We start from the raw sequence: 19,240 nt of genomic DNA, 5'->3' as shown, positions 1-19,240 counted from the left end.
CCACATCTCTCTTCCCTAACCGTATTCACCTTCTGATCTGCCCTGGATAGATCCGAGTGTGTCACAGGAGCAGAAGTGACAATGCTGAACTTTCCCGTGTAGAGGGAGTTTCCATCTTTAGCCATCTGCAATCTGGATAAGATTAGCAGAACAAGCCAGACACACGCACAGTCCTCCTATAACAGCAGATGTTAGAAATCAAAGATGTTCTAACAGGGACAAGGCAACAATACCTGTGACAAACAGGGTCCGTGACCTCTGTGCCTCCCAGCTCAAAAAGTGCTTGATGTCAGTGTCTGACACCTTCCAAACTGAACTTTAAGAACACAAAAGAGGACTGTTTGATATGGATTATTTTGTTAGGTCTCCATTTCTATTTCCCCTGCAATACAACTCATACTAAGCACTGACTAGTTCAAACCTGTGTAAGTGCTTACTCAAACGAAACCCCCAATGCTTCCATATGGACTTCTGCCAAAGGAAAATACAAGATTTGGCCACTAGCACCTATGGTGCAACCCAGACAGGTCTATGCAAGGGTCTGCTCAGTGGCATACAGTGTTACAGGCTGCTGCTTGAATCTATTTTTGAATGTCCTCTGCTCCAGTTACTCTGCTGTATCTAGTTAAATGCCCTTCTGTCCAAAACTTTCAACAAAGATGTTCTATGAGCACTTTGAGTATAAAGTTGGCATATCAGATCAGCAAATTAGTCAAACCAAGATGCAACAGACACTAACCCTTGCCACAGCAAAGAACTGTCAGTAGGAAAGATCTTTCCACTTCCCTCAGAATATGATTACTTGATAAATAACCAGAATGTTACTAGGGCACATACACAACTGTTAGTTTTTTAGTAACTGATATCCGTCTTACAGACAGCAAAAGATATAATTAAAAAAAAAACTGATGGAGCAACTGATCTTGCAAAAATGGCCTATAATAAAATACAAGACGGGGAGGTAAGAGGGAAGTTGAAGCAAATCAGTAAGTTTGCATTTCACATGTTCAATTGCTTCTAGAAGCCAAATTCCCTATCAACTACACAGCTATAGACCACAACAGGTTTTACCCAACAACACGAAATCTTTCAGCATACTGTCTGTCCAACGGGACTGATAATTTTTTGGTTAAACTTTCCGTTAAGGATTGCCTGTGTATAAAAGGTGTGTATAAAATTGGGTTCATAGTTATGTGCTGTGACCTCTCATTGTCCAGTTTTGTGGAATATTGATTAGAAGAATCCTTTCTCAGCAAGTACCAGGAAATATCTAGAGAAACAACTTCGAAACCTGCCAAACATATACAGACTTACAATGTTAGAGAGATATTAAAAATAATTGTCCATCAGTCTTATTGAAGTCTTTGTTTTGCCCTTAATCTTCTATGCTAATAAGCAACACTTCTATGAGAAACACACACAGTACTGTTCTCCAGAAGCAGCAGATTCTTATAGCAGTATTTTTGGTTACACGTTACCAAGCACTAATCAGGAAGTTTTGCTACAAGATCAAACTAAGGACTGAAGTCACTGGAGCCACTTTTTAGAGACCAGTCCTTATTGGAGGGCATAACCTACGACCTCCTGTCATATGAGTTTAGAAATATGGTCTAAAAAATGGTGAAAACAAGGGGTTTTTCAACAGTAAAGTTGGATTTGTTGGCATCATCCTGTACCTTGTGCATGCACAATACAAAGCCTCTAAATAACTGTTGAGTAATTTGCCATATTACTAACGCAGGAGGACGGAAGCAGCATGACCGGTACTGAGACAGCTATCCGAGGAAGTTCAGACAGCTTCTGCCCACACAACATCCTACAGTAGCTCCAACAACTCTAGGAGTAATTAGTACCTTCATTTCCCAAACTCTAAACAAATGTATCCTATAACACGATTTACTCCCATGGAATCTAGGCAGTTAGATTCACTCAGGTCTTTCAATTAAGAAAGTGTTTTATCATTTTCCAAACAAAAACGGATCCCTTGCTATGAAGAAAAATCTTTTGTGTGAAACAATTGTTGAAATCTTCTTAAACACTGCTGTGGGGCAAAGGGGAAGGTTTACATCAAATCTGACTGGACTAAAAATGTCTCTGATTGAGATTTTATTTTTATATTATGTTGGTGGATATTCATTAAAGCCACATCAGTTGCTCATCATGGGAGATTTTGAATACTTTGGTAACATACAAATAAAGCGTCACAGTAATTCAAAGCTCCAGGATTGTTCAGTAAGCACCTGTCAGAAAAAAACCTATTGTATCAAGTCAAGTCAGCAGGTACCTAAGATATGCTCAATTATATGCATCTTTAAAATGCAACATTGGTTAATTACTTCATTAAACAAAGTTAGGTAAGTTAGGCTGAACATCTCTCCTTTCTTTCTTCCTTTGTAACTGTAGGCACATTTGCAATTCAGGCCTGGACCCTCACCTTCATGCTAACATCTCCACACCTTGTAAGATGTCTGGAGGTATGAAAAGATGTCCTAAAAGTTTGAGGAGGATCCACTTGGTACAGCTACTGCAGAAGGCAGTCACAGAGCTGTCTTGCAATGGCCAAAGGCGTATCAAGCTTCAACAAAAAGAAAGAGCATCAGATAGATCCTCAGCAAGCAGCACTGCACACTCTCCAGTCAGTCACAAAGCAGCCTGAAAAAGCTTCCAAAATTAAGAGAGAGCATCAAGACTACCAACATTACACTTGGGGTCTTTCCAGGCTGCAGGACCAGACTATCCCATAGCCTCAGCCAGATTTAGAGAGTACTGATCTGCCCTCTGATCAAAGATACCACTGATCAGCTGTTGGGCCTTTGCTGTGTTCATGTTTGGCATTCAAGACGAATTTTGCTAGTGAAAAGAAGGAATCTAACACACACCTGAAAAACAAACATTTCTCAAATAATATGCATGCAAATTCAGTATAGATTACAAACCATGCAATCAGTGTTTCATTACCGTGTCAATACCTAGACTTCTGTCAAGACAAGAACATAAAATTCTCTGGTCTGATTTCTAAATTTCTCAAGAAAAAAAACTTGCAAGTTGCAAATAGCCAATTACAGCCATTACCTTCCGACTAGTAGCTGGGGAAAGCAAGCCATCCAAAGACATCCTGTCACTCACTTGACTTTATTTAAAATACTACATTGCCTAAAAACTTCTACAGATACCTACACTACCTTTGCATCCCCACTCAATGCCGTATGTCTTAAATTTGAGACCTGATCACGCAGCCTTTAACAAATTAAAGCCTCAAATCTGCTAGTGGAGCTACCAATAGGAGTATTTTGGTACAATTTTGGAGAATTAATGGAATCCCAAAATAAGTACCACACAGCAGTAAACTGTAAAACATCTAATGTTCTTTTCCTTTTCCATTTTATTTTGGATGTACACATAATAGAATTATTTTTATTATGAGAATATTCACTTTCATTTGATACCCATTTCCACAAAGTCACAGAATAATTCAGGTTGGAAGGGATCTCAGGAGTTCTCCAGTCTAAACTGCAGCTCAAACTAGGTCAGATATGAGAGATTAGACCAGATTTTGATACCTTGTAATGGTCAGTCAAGATTACAACTTCTACTGCACCACTTTATCATTACATATTTTATAGATGACATAATAAAATACATACAGTAATCATATATCTATGTTATAAGAACACCAAGCTTTTAAGGAAGTAAGGTATATTTTTTAAAACTACAATCCTGAAAAAATGATGTGAATATTGTACTTGAGGAAATACCCCTTGCAACATGCAGTTTACAAACTCCTTTTGGATACTGGGCAGTTTTCATGTGTTTAAAAAAATCACTACAGCAAGTAAAAGTAAGAAAACTGGTCATTTTCCAGTCCTCTTCAAACTAATTTCTATCATTTCCTATTACTTTCATGCTAACATAAATATTTCAGCACTCCATTTAACCATACGGTTGAGCTGGTTGTGCACAAAGCCACTGGCTTCACTCATTACCCTTTTTCTAAAGGCAGACTAAGCAGATGACAATTGCAAAACGTCTCTAGATTGTATTTGTTCTGTGGGCATCACTGCCAAGAACACTGTCAATGTGACACTTTTTTCGCCGCATTACATTCCTTTCTCTGTACAGCTGCCCTTTGTGTGTTTTCCTTTCTTGAAAATACCTAGGAATTATTCAAGCATATTTCATGTTTAAGTTGGAAAGGTACGGGCAACAGCAAGAAGCCCAATTCAAACATCAACCTGTGGAGAGAAGGCTGCTTCCTATAAAAGCTTTTAAATTACACAAAAGCAGAACATTGCACATATAAAACACAGTTGAGGCTGTGGAGCATTCTGCGCTGCAGTACATATGAAAAACATTAACTAGATGTTTCTTGATAGAATCTCCAATCTGGAAGTTTTGATCTAGTTACCTGAGGTGTGCAGACGATTGATCTGTTTAAGAACTAAACCTTTCAAAAGGCTGGGTGAATTTCAATAGTCTTGCCAGATACAGTATGCAGCTAGTAGAGACTTGATCTTTGCAAGCAATACAGTACATTCTGTGTAACGGCATACTTGATAAGGAAAATCAGTTTATGGATGAATCACTAGTATTGTACATGTGCCTTATACAGGTCTGTGCAAGCTTCTGCATGGGATAATAAAGGAAGGAGAACATAAAAAATAAAAATTTTCTATGAAAGGGTGTGTACATAGGGCGTGACAACAAACTGGAAGAGACAAGGGTAAAGATACAGGGAAATATAAGTTAGAGGGGTCAAAGTAGCTTGGAAAAGGGCTGCAGAGGAGTCTGCAAGAATGTGAGCACAGTTTCCTACACAGCACTGCTACTGTCTAGGGAAACAGGGTAAAATCAAGTGGCTGAGTACATCTTCAAAGCATTTTAGTGGCAAGTCCATTAAGCACAGAAGACAAATGAAAAAGATCACAGAAAAGAGGTCTTCCCTTACAAAAATCAACAAATCATCCCCAGGATATTCCACATCCTCTTTATGCACTTCAGCGAGGTCAGAGCTCTTCAATGAGGGAAGGGAATGTGTTATGTGGCTATGTATAACAACCCACAAACGCCAGAGTTGATAACTGAGATGCGAAAGCAGATTTACTTCTACATGCCTCTAAAAAACACGATTTTTCAAAGAATGTGCCATCTAAAATTAAAATTTAAAAATTAATAATTTTTTAAAAAAAGACAACAGGGTAGCTGCTTGTAGGCTTAATTTTTTGAACATAAATTTTTGTTAAATGAAAGATTTAGGAGTTGTATGTGTGTAATACAGTTTTAGATATGCAGAAAAATATGCGTTCAATAGCAAAGCTAAGTTTCGGCATTTGGATTTTGTGTTTCTGTTGTTAGTTTTTTGTTGTTTGCTTTTTTTTTTAACACTCCAGTTAGTTGAAGGCAAACACAGATCATCATGTAAGAAGAATGAGGTTTTATTGCATGCTATTCTGCTTGATTATTTTATTTACTTTGGTGTTACAACTATGGAAAGGAAGAGATGTACTGAGTCTCATGTCTACTGCATTTACCTTAACTAACTTGTCATAATTTATTTTCACAAGTTTCGCATCCAGATCCAATCTTTTCCATCACATTTCCTTCCTGCAATTATGTTAATCTTATAATAGAAATAAAACCCTGTCAAACACCTATTAACTGCCTAACGCTTAAACAGAAACTCTAAGTATTTCCCACAAATCCCACCTCATCGTTCAGCATTCTTGTAGCCTATTCCCACTATATCTCACTGCCAGTTCACAGATATTTTTCTGCAATCTCATTTCCACACTCTTGCCTTGACACAGTCATTCCAACTCAATATTATATTTCTTCATCTGCTAAAGTCAAAATGCAAGAGGGCTTATGATGATGCCATCTAAATTCCTCTCTGAACATTACAGCACAAGCAGCATTTACCATGAAAGGAATTTAATCCTTGCACATCAGAAAAGAAGCTCAAGCTGCAAAGCTGAAATGTGATATGGAGGTCTGACAAAGTTTTCTAAGGGTGGCAAGACTTAGTTCTAAGTATTTTGGATGAACTCAAAATGCCCCAGAAGTTAGTTTTCCATTAAACTATCAAAATAGTAATACAGCCATGGATCCAAGATGAACTGTGTAAGCGTAAAACTAAAGGTTAGGGTTCCTTTCAATTCAAATTGCCATATTTTAGTACTGTTAAATAAAAGAAGGCTAAAGTTAGCAATATCACCAGAAATATGAATGAACCAGAGCAGCAGGGGGAAACTGGGTACATTCAACTTATAAATCTGTACTGCGACATTTCAGAATGAAAACCACTTTGCACTTTCTACACCCTTAGTGTCTGCAAGCTGTTCTTACAATCACAGGAATAAGTGCTAGACATGGCAATTTCCTACTTTGCTCGGTTACTCTACACTTCCTATATTAACCTGGTAGGACTGGACGCAAACCAAAAGGGCCTTTCGTCGGGGAGATGCCACGGACGATACAGTCGAACAGAAAGCTGATCTGCTCTCCTTCAGCACAAGAAAGGAAAAAAACACCAGCCCCTGCAAGAAAGCACAACATAAATACGTGTTTTTCACCTGGATACATTACAAATATATTTAGGTGAAGCTATTTATAATATAGTAATCAAAACAGTATTAAGTGCAAGCCATGAAAAGAAATCAATGAGACATGTTCTCCAGAGAAAAGAAATAAAAAGAAAAAATTCAGGTTAGCACACACATTATATCACAAATATACATGTACATTCAATAGGTACTTAATAATTTATGCTAATTTTCTGAGATTCAGGCAATTAGAGCAATGCCAAAATACAAGCCATATACTCAACAGCTGTCTACGTCTCTTATTCTTATTTACCCCTAAAATTTTGTAGATCAAATCTTAGCTATGCAAGTGTCAGGGATACTTAACATGTCTTCATCAAAATGAACCAAGTTAATTCTACTTTTACCCAATTTTAACCAAGAGCAGCTTTTTATATCCCAATGGATCAGGATTTGGTTGTATTGCTGGATTATATTATAAATTTTCCTAGATTAAGTTCTATGTGTCTATTATTAACAGAACGTAACACGACTCCACAGGTTGTCATCAGATCTTTACCCTTTGCTCTATTCTGATATTTTGCTTTCCATTCATTAAGAATAGCCCCAAGCAAAATTAGAATGAGAATCACTAAATAAACAAACAAGTTCTGAGCTGCATGATATGTGGCGACACGGACAACACGCAAGACTAGAAGTGCTCCACAGAACATTTTATTTGAGAATTGTCAGTCCAAATATTACTCACGTCAGGAAAAAAAAAAAAGTTTATTTCATTTGGTGAACTGCTATAAATTCAACTGAAATTAGAATTCACTCTCTGGTAGAAGTTAAATTATACTGAAGGGCTGGCTTGCCAATCATTTCCAGAGTACAGGTCTCAAACATATTACTTGAGACTTAGACAAATATTAAAACATTAAGCTATGTTTAAGCAACTGAAAAGATGAACGCACACCAGCTCATGAAACTTAACTCCACACTTCTGTGGCATTGTTTTCTATTAATGTTTTTAAAAACAAGTTTGTCCCACATTTCCTTACAGCACACACACACTGGCTTCAGTATCAAAGACCATCAAGATGATTATGCAGTCTGACAGGTATGAAAGTTTCTGGTGGTGACTCACATCTTGTCCCATTTCTCTTCCCCAAGAGATGCCAAACAGTCAGAGAACACTGTATTAGAAAAAGCTGGGTGCAAAGTATGGATTCAGGAATTATTTGAAATTCAGCTCTTCCTTTGAGTTGCCTTCTCCTACCCCCACAGAGTAGAGAGAGCCTAGGGAAATCAGTGCACTTAATCTTAGAGGGTAGGACTCTTCCCCTAAGAACCACACTGATGCCAGAAGACATGCCTTTCTTGAGGGAGCAGGGCAGCAAAAGGCTTTCTGGGCTCTGAACACATGACCTTCCCATCCCACGCACAATAAGCAAGTAGAATATAGAGACAACATAACAGAGGACATTCGTATCTCAAGCACAGTGATGGACTATGTGGCTTGATAATTCAGCAGAATCCTGCACATTCATGTTGCCATTCAGGAGAAGATAATTCCTCAAATATTTCTGTACATAAGGAGTACATCTGGACCACTTTGTTCTTTTATCACTATCGTCAAGAGTCTTACTTAAACTCCTAAGAGGCTCTACAAGCCTTTGACTTTAATGGGAATGAAAAAGTAAATGCATGCAAGTTGGCTGCTTAACTCAAAGGATGATTTCTGCACAGAACTATCACACATTTGGAAATCCCAAAAACACATGTGACAGCTTTCATATAACTAGCACAGTGTATGCACATGTGCACATAGATATGAACCAAATATACACATAAGCATAAAATATTTCTATGTAGATTCTATTATTCACATGATCAGTACTGATTGACTTTCACAGGAAAAGTTTTCTTTCTCATTATGCTAGGTAGGACTAGATTGCAAGGAAAGGAAGAAGTCTGGGCATCCTTGCAAAAGACGTCAGGTGAGACAAATGAATAGGTAAGGCTTAACTAAGTTATGTTTTAAAAGCATACATAAAAGCCAGCAATTACATTTGTTTTCTGCTTTCTTGAGAAAGCTGAGAATTCACTACTAGAAATTACACATCTCAGTCATGTGTTTGAACAGATTTGGTGCACAAGCATTTGGAAGCCAAGGAATATGTGGTATGCATCACTGTAATACCATGCAGCTGTTTACTAGACTGAAGAGCTCACTCACTCTCTGCATGGCGTAAGACAGCAAGGGAAGTTCAAAACGTAAATGCTATTTTTCCTGTTTAAGAATAAACTGATGTTATCCATCTTGAAAATGCACCTAGATTTAATGTTTGAAATCTCAGCATTATCTCAGATGGTTTCTCTCTACCTGGACTGAGCACCACAGCATGCAGAGTTAACAAAACCTGTACTGAGCAACTAATTCAAAAACATAATTAAGTACTGTATGAAAAATTTTGTGAGAAAGCAAGGAACAGAAAGCTAAAACAGATTCAGATCCTTTTAGACCTCAGTTCTACCATAGAAACATACAAGAGTAAGCTCTGCTTCTGCTTGGGGTTTCATGGGAGTTTTTTATGCAGAGGAAAGGCAATCTAACCACAAGATCATCAGTTCCTTTTCGTAAGGAATTTATTACAGTGGTATTTATCGATAAAAACTTAAATTCACTAATCCCCTGCATTCAGAGCTTCACAGGAAAAATGGGAGCAAAGATGTGGTTTAACCTATAGGAAAGTAACATTAATAATAAAGTCTGCATAGTATCATATGATGTTTCTATAACATGTTTCTATTTTCTCAGGAACTTAGAGGAATGAGGTAGAGTCAGATACCTGAAATAAGAAGGTCTTTCCCTTTACCAACACTTTTCTCTTAAGAATAACCAGAGTTACATTTTTATTTAGGTCCCATTTACAAAAAACATTTTCTTCTATGGCAGTATTAAATCAAGTATTTAGACTAAACACATATTTAAATGTTTTTATGCTTGCAGATGTGTCTAAGTGCTCAGTTAAGGGTATCAGCTCCTTTAACAAGATAAGTTTGAACTCAATATGTAAAGAGCTTCCAACCACGGCAGGCTATTTTGTACCAAAATGAATATGCTGTTCTTGCCTTTGAAAGCACACATGCAGGGAAAGAGGCAAAAACACCTTTCCATGGCAACTGAAGGATCTCAGCTATCAAAACAGACATTTCTTAAGAAAAAATAGAACATTAATATAATGCTCAACAATGTAGTGAGAGCATTTCCAAAATACTTGTAATTCTGATCACCTGTAACCAAAAAAAAAAAAAAATATTAATTCATACTTAAAAAACAGGTACACAGGAGAGCTCCTATATCTTACAGGGAAAATAAACAGCTGAGTTTGTTTAACCTAGCAAAAGTGACAGAGAAGATAAATAAATACTTATAGGAGGTAAGCATCAACGAGAGAGAGAGAGAGAACATTACACTAAAGGACAATGTTGATACAACAATAATCTCGGATAAAAGAACACATAAATTTAGGTCAAAAATTTTAAAAATACTAAAATATCACAGATATGAAAGGTTCTAAAAAACTCAAGACAACATTTTAAGCCTAATTTACACTTTGATTCTTCTAAAAGGATTAGAGACTCATGACAACACCAGTGTTCAAAACAGTGTTGGACCTTCAGAAACAGTTGACAGTCATTCAGAAGTCAGATTCTCTATTTGTGTATACCTCACCACAGCTTCAAAGACCATTTTAATTAATGGTATATCAAGAAATGCAGAACATCTTCCTGGAATCAGAAGAGCTCCCCTTGAAGGATAAGAGATCATATTTCTTCCTTTTTAGACCTGTATCATTTTGCACCAGAAACCAGTGTAAGCCTGGGGAGGGGAGAAGCCTAACATAAGTAATTCAGGTGCTTCAAGCTCCATCACCTACAGTTTCACATTTGTGTCATCCATCCACATTTCATACTACATGTTCCTTATGCATCTGACACCCTGGCCTATGGATTGAACCATTTTGGTTTTCTGCAATGTGGAGATAAGATTTGGGCTTATTGAGTGTTTCTGTATCAGTTTAAATTCTTGGAGCAAAGCAATTGCATCAAATCTAGAACAAGTTACAGAAGAAATGCCACAATTTAACTAAAGAACATAAATGAAGGGCCATTTATATACCCCATTATTTCTGGGCTTTCTGATATAAGATTTAAGTTTGGGAACTAAGCATTTAAGTTTAGGAGCATTGACCAGAATCTAAGGTCTGCCCCTACAGTTGTGCTCCCAGTCTCAAGGCTACAGATACTTACTCCATTTTCCTTTTCTGATCCCAGTGACATTTGCATGCCTGATTACGCAATGAGGCAACTTCCAGGCCTTCTAGTGGGCTGTTCTTTCAGTGGGCACCAACCACTCCTCAGGAGGAAAACAAAGATTTGAAGCCCTGCAGGCTGAAGGAGGCCAGGAACCCAGGTTTACCCACACCACAGAAGTATGGCAACCAGAAACAACATGCAGAGCAACATTATAACCACTTCATCTTTTCTAGTGATGTTCTAGAGTATTCCCTCCAGTTAGGCAGTATACTTGGTGATGTGGTTTAGGCCCAGCCGGCAGCTGAGCACCACGCTCCGCTCGCTCACCCCTCCCCTGGCGGGATGGGGAAGAGAACAGAAAAACAACAGCAAAGCCTCGAGGGTTGGCATAAGGGCAGTTTACTGGGACAGCAAGGGAGAGGGAAACAATCAACAACAGTACTGATAACAGATATTCATAATGGGTGATAACAGAGAACAATTTACCAATCCAACGACCAAAGCGGACGCTCAGCCCGTCCCGGAACCACGCAGAAACCGTGCCGTCCCCTCTCCTGCCCGACTAGCCCCCCTTTTATGGTGAGCATGACATCACATGGTATGGGATAGCCCCCAGCCAGCTTGGGTCACCTGTCCTAGCTCCTTGTGAAATTAACTCTATTCTTGCCAGCACCAGGACACTTGGAAAGATACATTTCAGGTTTGGGTTTTTTAGCTGCTTACCTAAGGACCCACGACATCTTCATTCCCACTTACTAGAATCACTCTGCAGGAGCAGACTTGGCCTATTCAAGAATTTAGTTGGAAGAATCGCATGTGATACAGTCTTGGTGACAAGTGGGATCCAGGAAAGCTGGCTGATTTTCAAGGATCACCTCCTGCAAGTTCAAGCCAAGCAAATGTGGCAGGAAAGCCTGTATGGATGAACATGGAACTCCATACAAAACCCAAATATAAAAAGAAAGCATGCATAGGGTAGGAGTACAGTGACCAACATGATGCAGGAGGAACACAGACACACTGTACAAGCACACAGGAATGGGGTTAGGGAAGCGTAAGTCTACCTGGAATTCAATCTGGGGGAGGATGTGAAAAGCACCAAGAAGGGCTTCTGCAAGTATGTGAGCAGCAAAAAGAAAACTAGGGAAAACTTCAGCCTACTGCTGAATGGAATGGTGGACCTGGTGACAAAGCACATGAAAAAGGCTGAGGTCTTCTTCACCTTGGTCTTTAGTGACAAGATTCAATTCCCCCATCAAGAATCCCAAGCCCTTGAGACTTGTGAGGAAATCTAGAAAAACAACAACTTTCCCTTGGTGGAAGAGGAGCAGGTTAAGGAACATTTAAACATATTGAACATACTCAAGCCCATGGGGCTTTATTGGGATGCATTCACAGGTGCTTGAGGGAGTTGGTTAGCGTCATTGCAAGGATAATCTTTATTGTCTTTGAAAGGTCATGGAGACTGTGGGGTGGAATGGTGTGCCTGAGGTCTGGGAGAGAAAAAAAAAAAAAAAAAAAAAGCAGGCATCACTTTATCTTCAAGAAGGAAGATTCAGGGAACCACAGAGCAGGGAAGGTGATAGTGCAAATAATCCTAGAAGCCATGTCCAAGATGCTGACTGGGAGTAGTCAGTATGGATTTACAGAAGGTAAATAATGCCTAACCACACTCATAGTCTTTGACAAAATGACTAGCTTGGTGGATGAAGCAGTAGACATTGTTTGCTTTGACTTTAGCGAGGATTTCGGCATCATCTCCTATAATATATTCATTGACAAACTGATCAAGTGCAGACTAGACAAGTGAACAGTGAGGTGCACTGAAAACTGGCTGAATTGCCCATCTGAAAGGGCTATGATCAGCAGCACAAAGTCCAGCTGGAGGCCAGTCACTACTGGTGTATGCAAGGGGTCAACGTTGGGGCTAATGCTGTTTAACATCTTTATTAATTACCAGGATGATGGGACAGAATAGAATGCACCCTCAGCAAGTTTGCAGAAGATACAAAATTAGGAGGAGCAGCTGATACACCAGAATATGGGAAGAAGGTGCTCACAGAGGTCGTGGAGTGCCCGTCCTTGGACATATGCAAAACCCGAGCAGATATGGTCCTGGGCACATTGCTCTAGCTGACCCTGCTTTGAGCACAGGAGTTGGGCAAGGTAACCTCCACAAGTACCTTTCGCCCTCAAGCATTCTGTGATATTTAGGCATTTGTGACATCCAAACTGGAAGCTTCTTTCTGATCTCATTCTTAAAAAAAAATTAGCATCTTACTATATTGTAGAAACTTAATAATTAGCATTCTATAACATTGCTGCATAACCAGATCAGCACTGTCTCATCAACACTTTAATAACACAACTGCTATGGCAAATTCTCTGTACTAAAGCACCATTAATCTTTCAAAAGAAATTACAGCATTCATTTGTATTATCAAACAACTAAGCAAGAATTGACAGAAAGTTATTTCAGATTAATATTTTTGCTCATTTACTTGCTAGCTTTCAAAATTCAAGCATTAGTGTGAACCGGTGATATTCTATCTACTAAAGCATAAAATTTTCTTTTAAATCAATTAACAGTAAATGAAAGTTCCTAGTATATTAGTAATGTTATAACATAAGTTAGCATTTACTACAAAACCCAATTAAGAATAAAAAGATCAAAACTGTTATTCCCTAAACACTGCAGTGAAAGTGACATGCAGAAACTGAGGTGGTCTATGTTCACCATACAGCATACTGAACATTTTTTGCGTCACATAAAACCAGTTCATATTAGTTACTGGTCTGATTTTATTTGGGGAATTATACATCTTTAACAACATAACATGAACAATACATAGAGCTGTAGGGTGATATACTACTAATCTAATATATTCCAGTCGTAAGTACAGATTATAACAGTACACAGTCAATAATATAGATCAATTTCATTACAAAACCACATGAAGAGAACAGATAGGTTTTATTAAACACTACTTTAGGACTGAGTATGTTACATCCTACTGAAACATACCTTCATTCTTCACGCTTATATCTTAAGTGCCTTGTTGCTGAATGCTTGGAATTTATGTGACCTCAAAAGAGTGCCTGTAGAGATGCTATATTCAGATTTCTGGTCACAGGCAATCTTCTAACAGCAAATATTAAATGGATGAACACAAGATTTATACAAGCCATACAACTAAGGAGCATATATTGCATGCCTCAAAGCAAGGCTCTACAGGGCCTCCTAGGAAGCTGTGGTGGGGATGCCTTCAAACAGACAAGAATCCAGCAGGAAGGAGACTGGCTCAACCATCAAATTTCTTGCTACTTACCTCCTGCAGACCATCGTCTTTGCTCATCTACAGAGCTCATAAGGCCACGCAGTTTCCTAGAGGAATATCAGTGGTCCCTGCATCCACTGGACCTTGGGGAATCTTTCCAGGGAACAAGGTCTTGTACCAAACACTAGAGACACTTCTTTATTCATCCATCATTCCTGACAGCACTGCATTTAGAAATCTAGCCTCATCCTGTGCACCTCCCTGCAGCCATGTTACACATTGAGGTGGTTTGACTGTAACAGTGACAACCACAGCAGAAATTTACAGGCTGGTTGCAAGTTGTCTACAACTACCTGAAAGGAGGTTGTAACACAGTGGGTGTCGGTCTCTCCTCCCAAATAACAAGCGATAGGACAAGAGGAAATGGCCTCAAGTTGCTCCAGGGGCGGTTTAGATTGAATATTAGGGAAAAATTTCTTCACCAAAAGGGTTGTCAATCATTGGAACAGGCTGCCCAGGGAAGTGGTTAAGTCACCATCCCTGGAGGTATTTAAAAGACATGTAGAGGTGGTGCTTAGGGACATGGTTTGGTGGTGGACTTGGCAGTGCTAGGTTAATAGTTCAACTCGATAATCTTAATTTCCAACCTAAACGATTCTATGATGATAATCAGCAAAAATAAGCAAAGTACTCAGTCGTAGTAGTGAACCAGGCATTTTCTAAATTCTTTGGTTCAGGCAGCCACTAAAGAAAGATCCTTCCACACAGAATGGGTGATAAATAAGTCAGCACATTTCATCTTGATCTGCACATACTCCTTACTTTCATGCTTCCAAGAATGAAAACCAGAACTGAAGTCATATCTATTCATCAACATTATCATAAAAATCACATATACTAAGGAGTCCTAAGTATCTGTTCTTTATACCCTACTGCAATGTCCCTCTCAAAACTGCTGTACATCTAAGAAATGGACTCTGCAGACAATGCATGTTGCAAATGCTTTGTCAGTGCTGAACAGTCCTTCTGGAAAAAGCATAAAAGAAAAACACAACTGGGTTTTTTGGTCGATTTTTTTTTTTTTTAAGGGGAACGTAAATCCTGGCATTCATCATTATTGTCTGCTAGTCATTTCCACTTTTGGATCACCCTCAGAATATTTTATCTCCTTCCATATTCTAATGAAAGGCTGCATAAAACACATGCTTGGAATTCACAGGTACTCAATTTGCAATCAGCTATATACTCCAAAAATCAAGCTGTTATTTGAAGCCCTTATTAGTAAGAAATTACCATCATCTTCCTTTGAGGCACCTGCATTAAGACTCAAAGGAAAAACCAAATCCAACATATCATAGTGCTGCTGCACCTCTTAATAAAAATTATAAGAGGATCTGCTTCCCTAGAGAGCCTCAGAGCTACCAATTTCTTAATTATTTATGTGTTGGCAGACCTACACTAAGCTGCAGATTGAAGTTTTGCCTGGGCCAATTGCACTATCTACAAGAGAGGAGGGGAAGGGTGACTGTGCTGACTCCCCCTTATGCTCTCTAACTAGTTATCTATCTCACAGTCTAAACCAAACCACTAGGAAACAAGACACTTGTGTTGCAGTTCCCATACCAGTTTTTAACTGAAAAAGAATTACCTTAAAACAGATTTGTTTCCTCACAGGCTATACGTATAACCCATTCCTTCAGATGCTTGAAACCCTTCTTTAAGCCCAAGCTCCAAATTAGACAGGGAAAGATTTGAACCAGAATATTCCACACTGAAAACAAGCGTCTTAAATCAAGAATCAGGATAACAGTTGAGTCCATACTTAGCATCTTTAAAACTCAGCCCTGTGCTTTTCAACAGATGAAACGAAACCCCTTACTAGAATAAAACAGTCAAAATAAATTCTCTCCTCTTCCTCCCCAAATTTTACCAGAAGTGCCAAGGAAGAATATCTTTGGATTTGGACCAACTCTGAAACAGTCTATTTCTTCAGTTTGGTAATTGAAGAAATCCATTATTTTCACATTACAGTATGCAAGTCAAACAACTTCATATCCAAACCAGCAATCTGCATACCCACTGCATTCACAGATCATCAATTCAGCATGGCTTCAAACTCTGCTTTTGAAGTTAAAACCTTAGGTTTTCTAATGACATATATGATATTATACCAGTGCATTAATTATCCTTCCCTTTCAGCTCTTGCATAGGAGCTTTGCATTTTATCTGAAATGAGAACATGAGAAGTCTGGACATTGGAATAAAAGGTTTCTCCCCACCTAAAGGGGTATCTTACCTACTAGGCTACAGAAACTAGCTTCAGCTTGCTTGCTTTCATTTTGACCCCACAAATCTCATGGTCCCATAAAGTGACAAAGCTACTAAAAGGGAAGGGAATAGACAGAAGTTCCTAACTTCTATGAGCTACGAGTCCTCTACAGAATTTAGACATTAGCATTTACACAATGAGAGTCTTTATGCCACCCATAATCTCAAAGCTCCATATCATTTTCCCTCTGCAAACAAAATAATTAATCATAACTTAATAATCTGAATAGTAAACCATTTTGCCTTATCTCTTGCATGACACAAGCTATAAAACTTCATTACCTTATTTTTGTTCTGTGTCCAATAGCAACAGTGACTAAACATCTTCTGGAGAGCCACAGGGCAATGTTCAGTCAGGTCTCTACATAGTCACATTTTTACTGAACACCAGGGTTGAAGCCTGCAGAAACCTACTCAGTAGAACAGACCCTCTGATATGAGGCTGCCTGTATGACAAAGCAGCACAGCTGGTTCTGCAAACTCCACTTTGAATGACACTAGTATTCACATTTCTACAAAAGGTTTCAAACAATTTTTAGAAGACAGGTTTCATTTGTACTTACAGAAGCCGCACCTGGTACCCCCTTCAAAGATGAATCCATTTGGGACAGCTCCATACCGACGCAGATCTGAGAGCTTCCATTGCCCCATGACACTAGGGGGAAGGTCTTTTGCAAGGACGAGAATGTCATTGCAGAAATGCAGGGTAGCAGGCCCACTCTCTAGTTTAGTGCCAGGTGCTACAAAAACTTGAAATCTATGAACTATCAGATAAGAAAGAAAGAAAAATTACTATAGAAAGTAGAAGTAAGGTACCATGACTTCTGTTACATAAGTCGTTCAGCTGTCATAGGTGGACCAACTCCAGCTCACAGCACAAGGCTCTAGCATAAAGACTCTAAGTAGAGCCCAGACAGCCCCATGCGAGCAGCTATAAACTCATTACTCTCTATTATGCCAGTTTAGGATTGGGAAAAAAAATATATCTTGGCTTAGTGCTACAAATGGTTACACTGTAACATTACATTAATTTATCAAAAGTTTTCCAGGCTACCCCTATCTCAAATTAGTCAGTTATCCAGCCCACGTTTCCATTATCTCTTCCATGCTTGCATCACTACACAGGTTTCTTTCTGATTCCTCCTCTAAGCATCCTGTGCCTCTCCTTTCCTACATACATGCACACACACACATAACACAGTGCCCAAGGAGCTCAAAAGCCAAGGCTCAAAGAAGTAAGCAAGCTCTAACCAGAGCTCTGTCACTGACTCATTCGCAACCTTTAATAAACTGCTTCGCTCCTTCCCTAGCAATAAAACGGGGAAAATTACATTTTCCCACCTTTGTGAATCTTTTGGGAGTTGATGATGGTAGATGCCCAGACATTTAAAATGATTAGGAAATTAAGTGATTCATAGGTAATAAACACTCTTGGATGTCAATTAATTCTTCATATTTCACAGCCTAAACTTCAAAAGAGTAGAGAGAAAAAAAGGAAACACTTGTCTCATTCAGTTTTACAAAATTCAGGTTCAAATCCCAACTCCAGTATCCCCTATATTGCAAGGGTCCTTGCCTAAAGTAGCAGCTGTTCTAGGCTGATCTCCCATCTTCTCCTCCAGAGCTGTTGCATTCTGAATAATAAGCTATTCAGAGCACTTCAAGGGCTCAAATCTCACAGTGTTTCAAAGGGAACAATTTAAGTAATGCTCACAATTAGGTGAGCAAGCATCTAATTCTCAAGCAATTGTTTTGACCTCCACTGCTCCTCTAGTTTCTTTCACCTTGTGATGAGACAAAAAAGACAAAACAATCTATCTTGGCACAGAGAAACATCAGGACTGTTACATTTCTAGTCAAAGATTTTCAGTGGAGCATTTCTCAAGAAGCACATAGATTTAGTTTTTGGTTATCCATCAAAGATCACACAAACAGCTACCTGCCTATGAAATCTACAGGGTAACTTCCAGGTAGTCTCACTTCTTACAACCACTCTTCCCTGTTTCTTGCCTATGCTATTTCAAGCATCATGAATTTCAGCTAGGTCTGAGTCTTGCTTCTCATCTAAATACTTGCTATGTTCTTAGTTACCATCTTAGCTGTAAGTCAACTCCTCATTTATGACGTGCATTTGTAAGTTCCCTAAGGCTCCAGCAGAATTAGCCACAAAGTCATTCGAGTGAAATGTGCAAGGAGACAGAGATAGATCTAACTAACCACAGCTCTACTTACAGCTTTGCCAGTAGTGCTGCTAGGGAGTAAATCAGTAGTCACACAATGTCCCCTTTTGGGCACACACAGTTCTTACACAACCTGCTTGAACATAAACTATGAAAAAGATACCAGAACTGTCTTGATGAATAACATTCAGTAAGGAATCTTTAATCATTTGGACCCCTCTGCCCAGTTAACTCTGCCCAGTACTTTGCTGGCACAGGAGCAGAAGCATCAGAGTTCTCTCTGCCTCGTAAATGAGGAGTGGAGCACACTCTTCACACCATCAATTGCAAGTTACAACAGCTGCCAAAAACAAAGAGCTGAAGCTCAGATTCTAGACCACTGTTAAAATAAATCAGCATATCCGAATCTGAACAAAGCCAAAGTAGAAAAAAAACAGATCCAGACATGAAGCTTCTGCCATGTGCTGCTCTCTTGGTAAATTGGAATTTTTTTCAAAATTCTCCCCAGCCATCTACTTCTCCTATTCTGGAAACAAAACAAAAACAAACAAAAAAAATTAATAAGAACTGAAATAGTACCTTTTGTTCCTGGGTATATTAAGTTCCTGAT

The 19,240-nt window shown here is 38.8% G+C and overlaps 1 protein-coding gene across 2 annotated transcripts in view; it reads right to left on the bottom strand.

The window, feature by feature from the left end:
- Positions 1-19,240, bottom strand: part of DOK7 (docking protein 7) — a 68,724-nt gene that overhangs the window by 44,138 nt on the left and 5,346 nt on the right. For both annotated transcript variants that reach the window (XM_054825366.1, XM_054825367.1), the window contains exons 4-5: positions 17,014-17,214; positions 6,414-6,533 (exon numbers count right to left, since the gene is read on the bottom strand). In XM_054825366.1, the coding sequence (XP_054681341.1) occupies positions 6,414-6,533; positions 17,014-17,214 (321 nt within the window). The remainder of the gene's footprint in view (positions 1-6,413; positions 6,534-17,013; positions 17,215-19,240) is intronic.

Source organism: Grus americana, chromosome 4, assembly GCF_028858705.1.
Source record: "Grus americana isolate bGruAme1 chromosome 4, bGruAme1.mat, whole genome shotgun sequence".
NCBI lineage: Eukaryota > Metazoa > Chordata > Aves > Gruiformes > Gruidae > Grus > Grus americana.
Note: the sequence above shows the minus strand (reverse complement) of the source record. Positions and strands in the feature narration are given on the sequence as shown.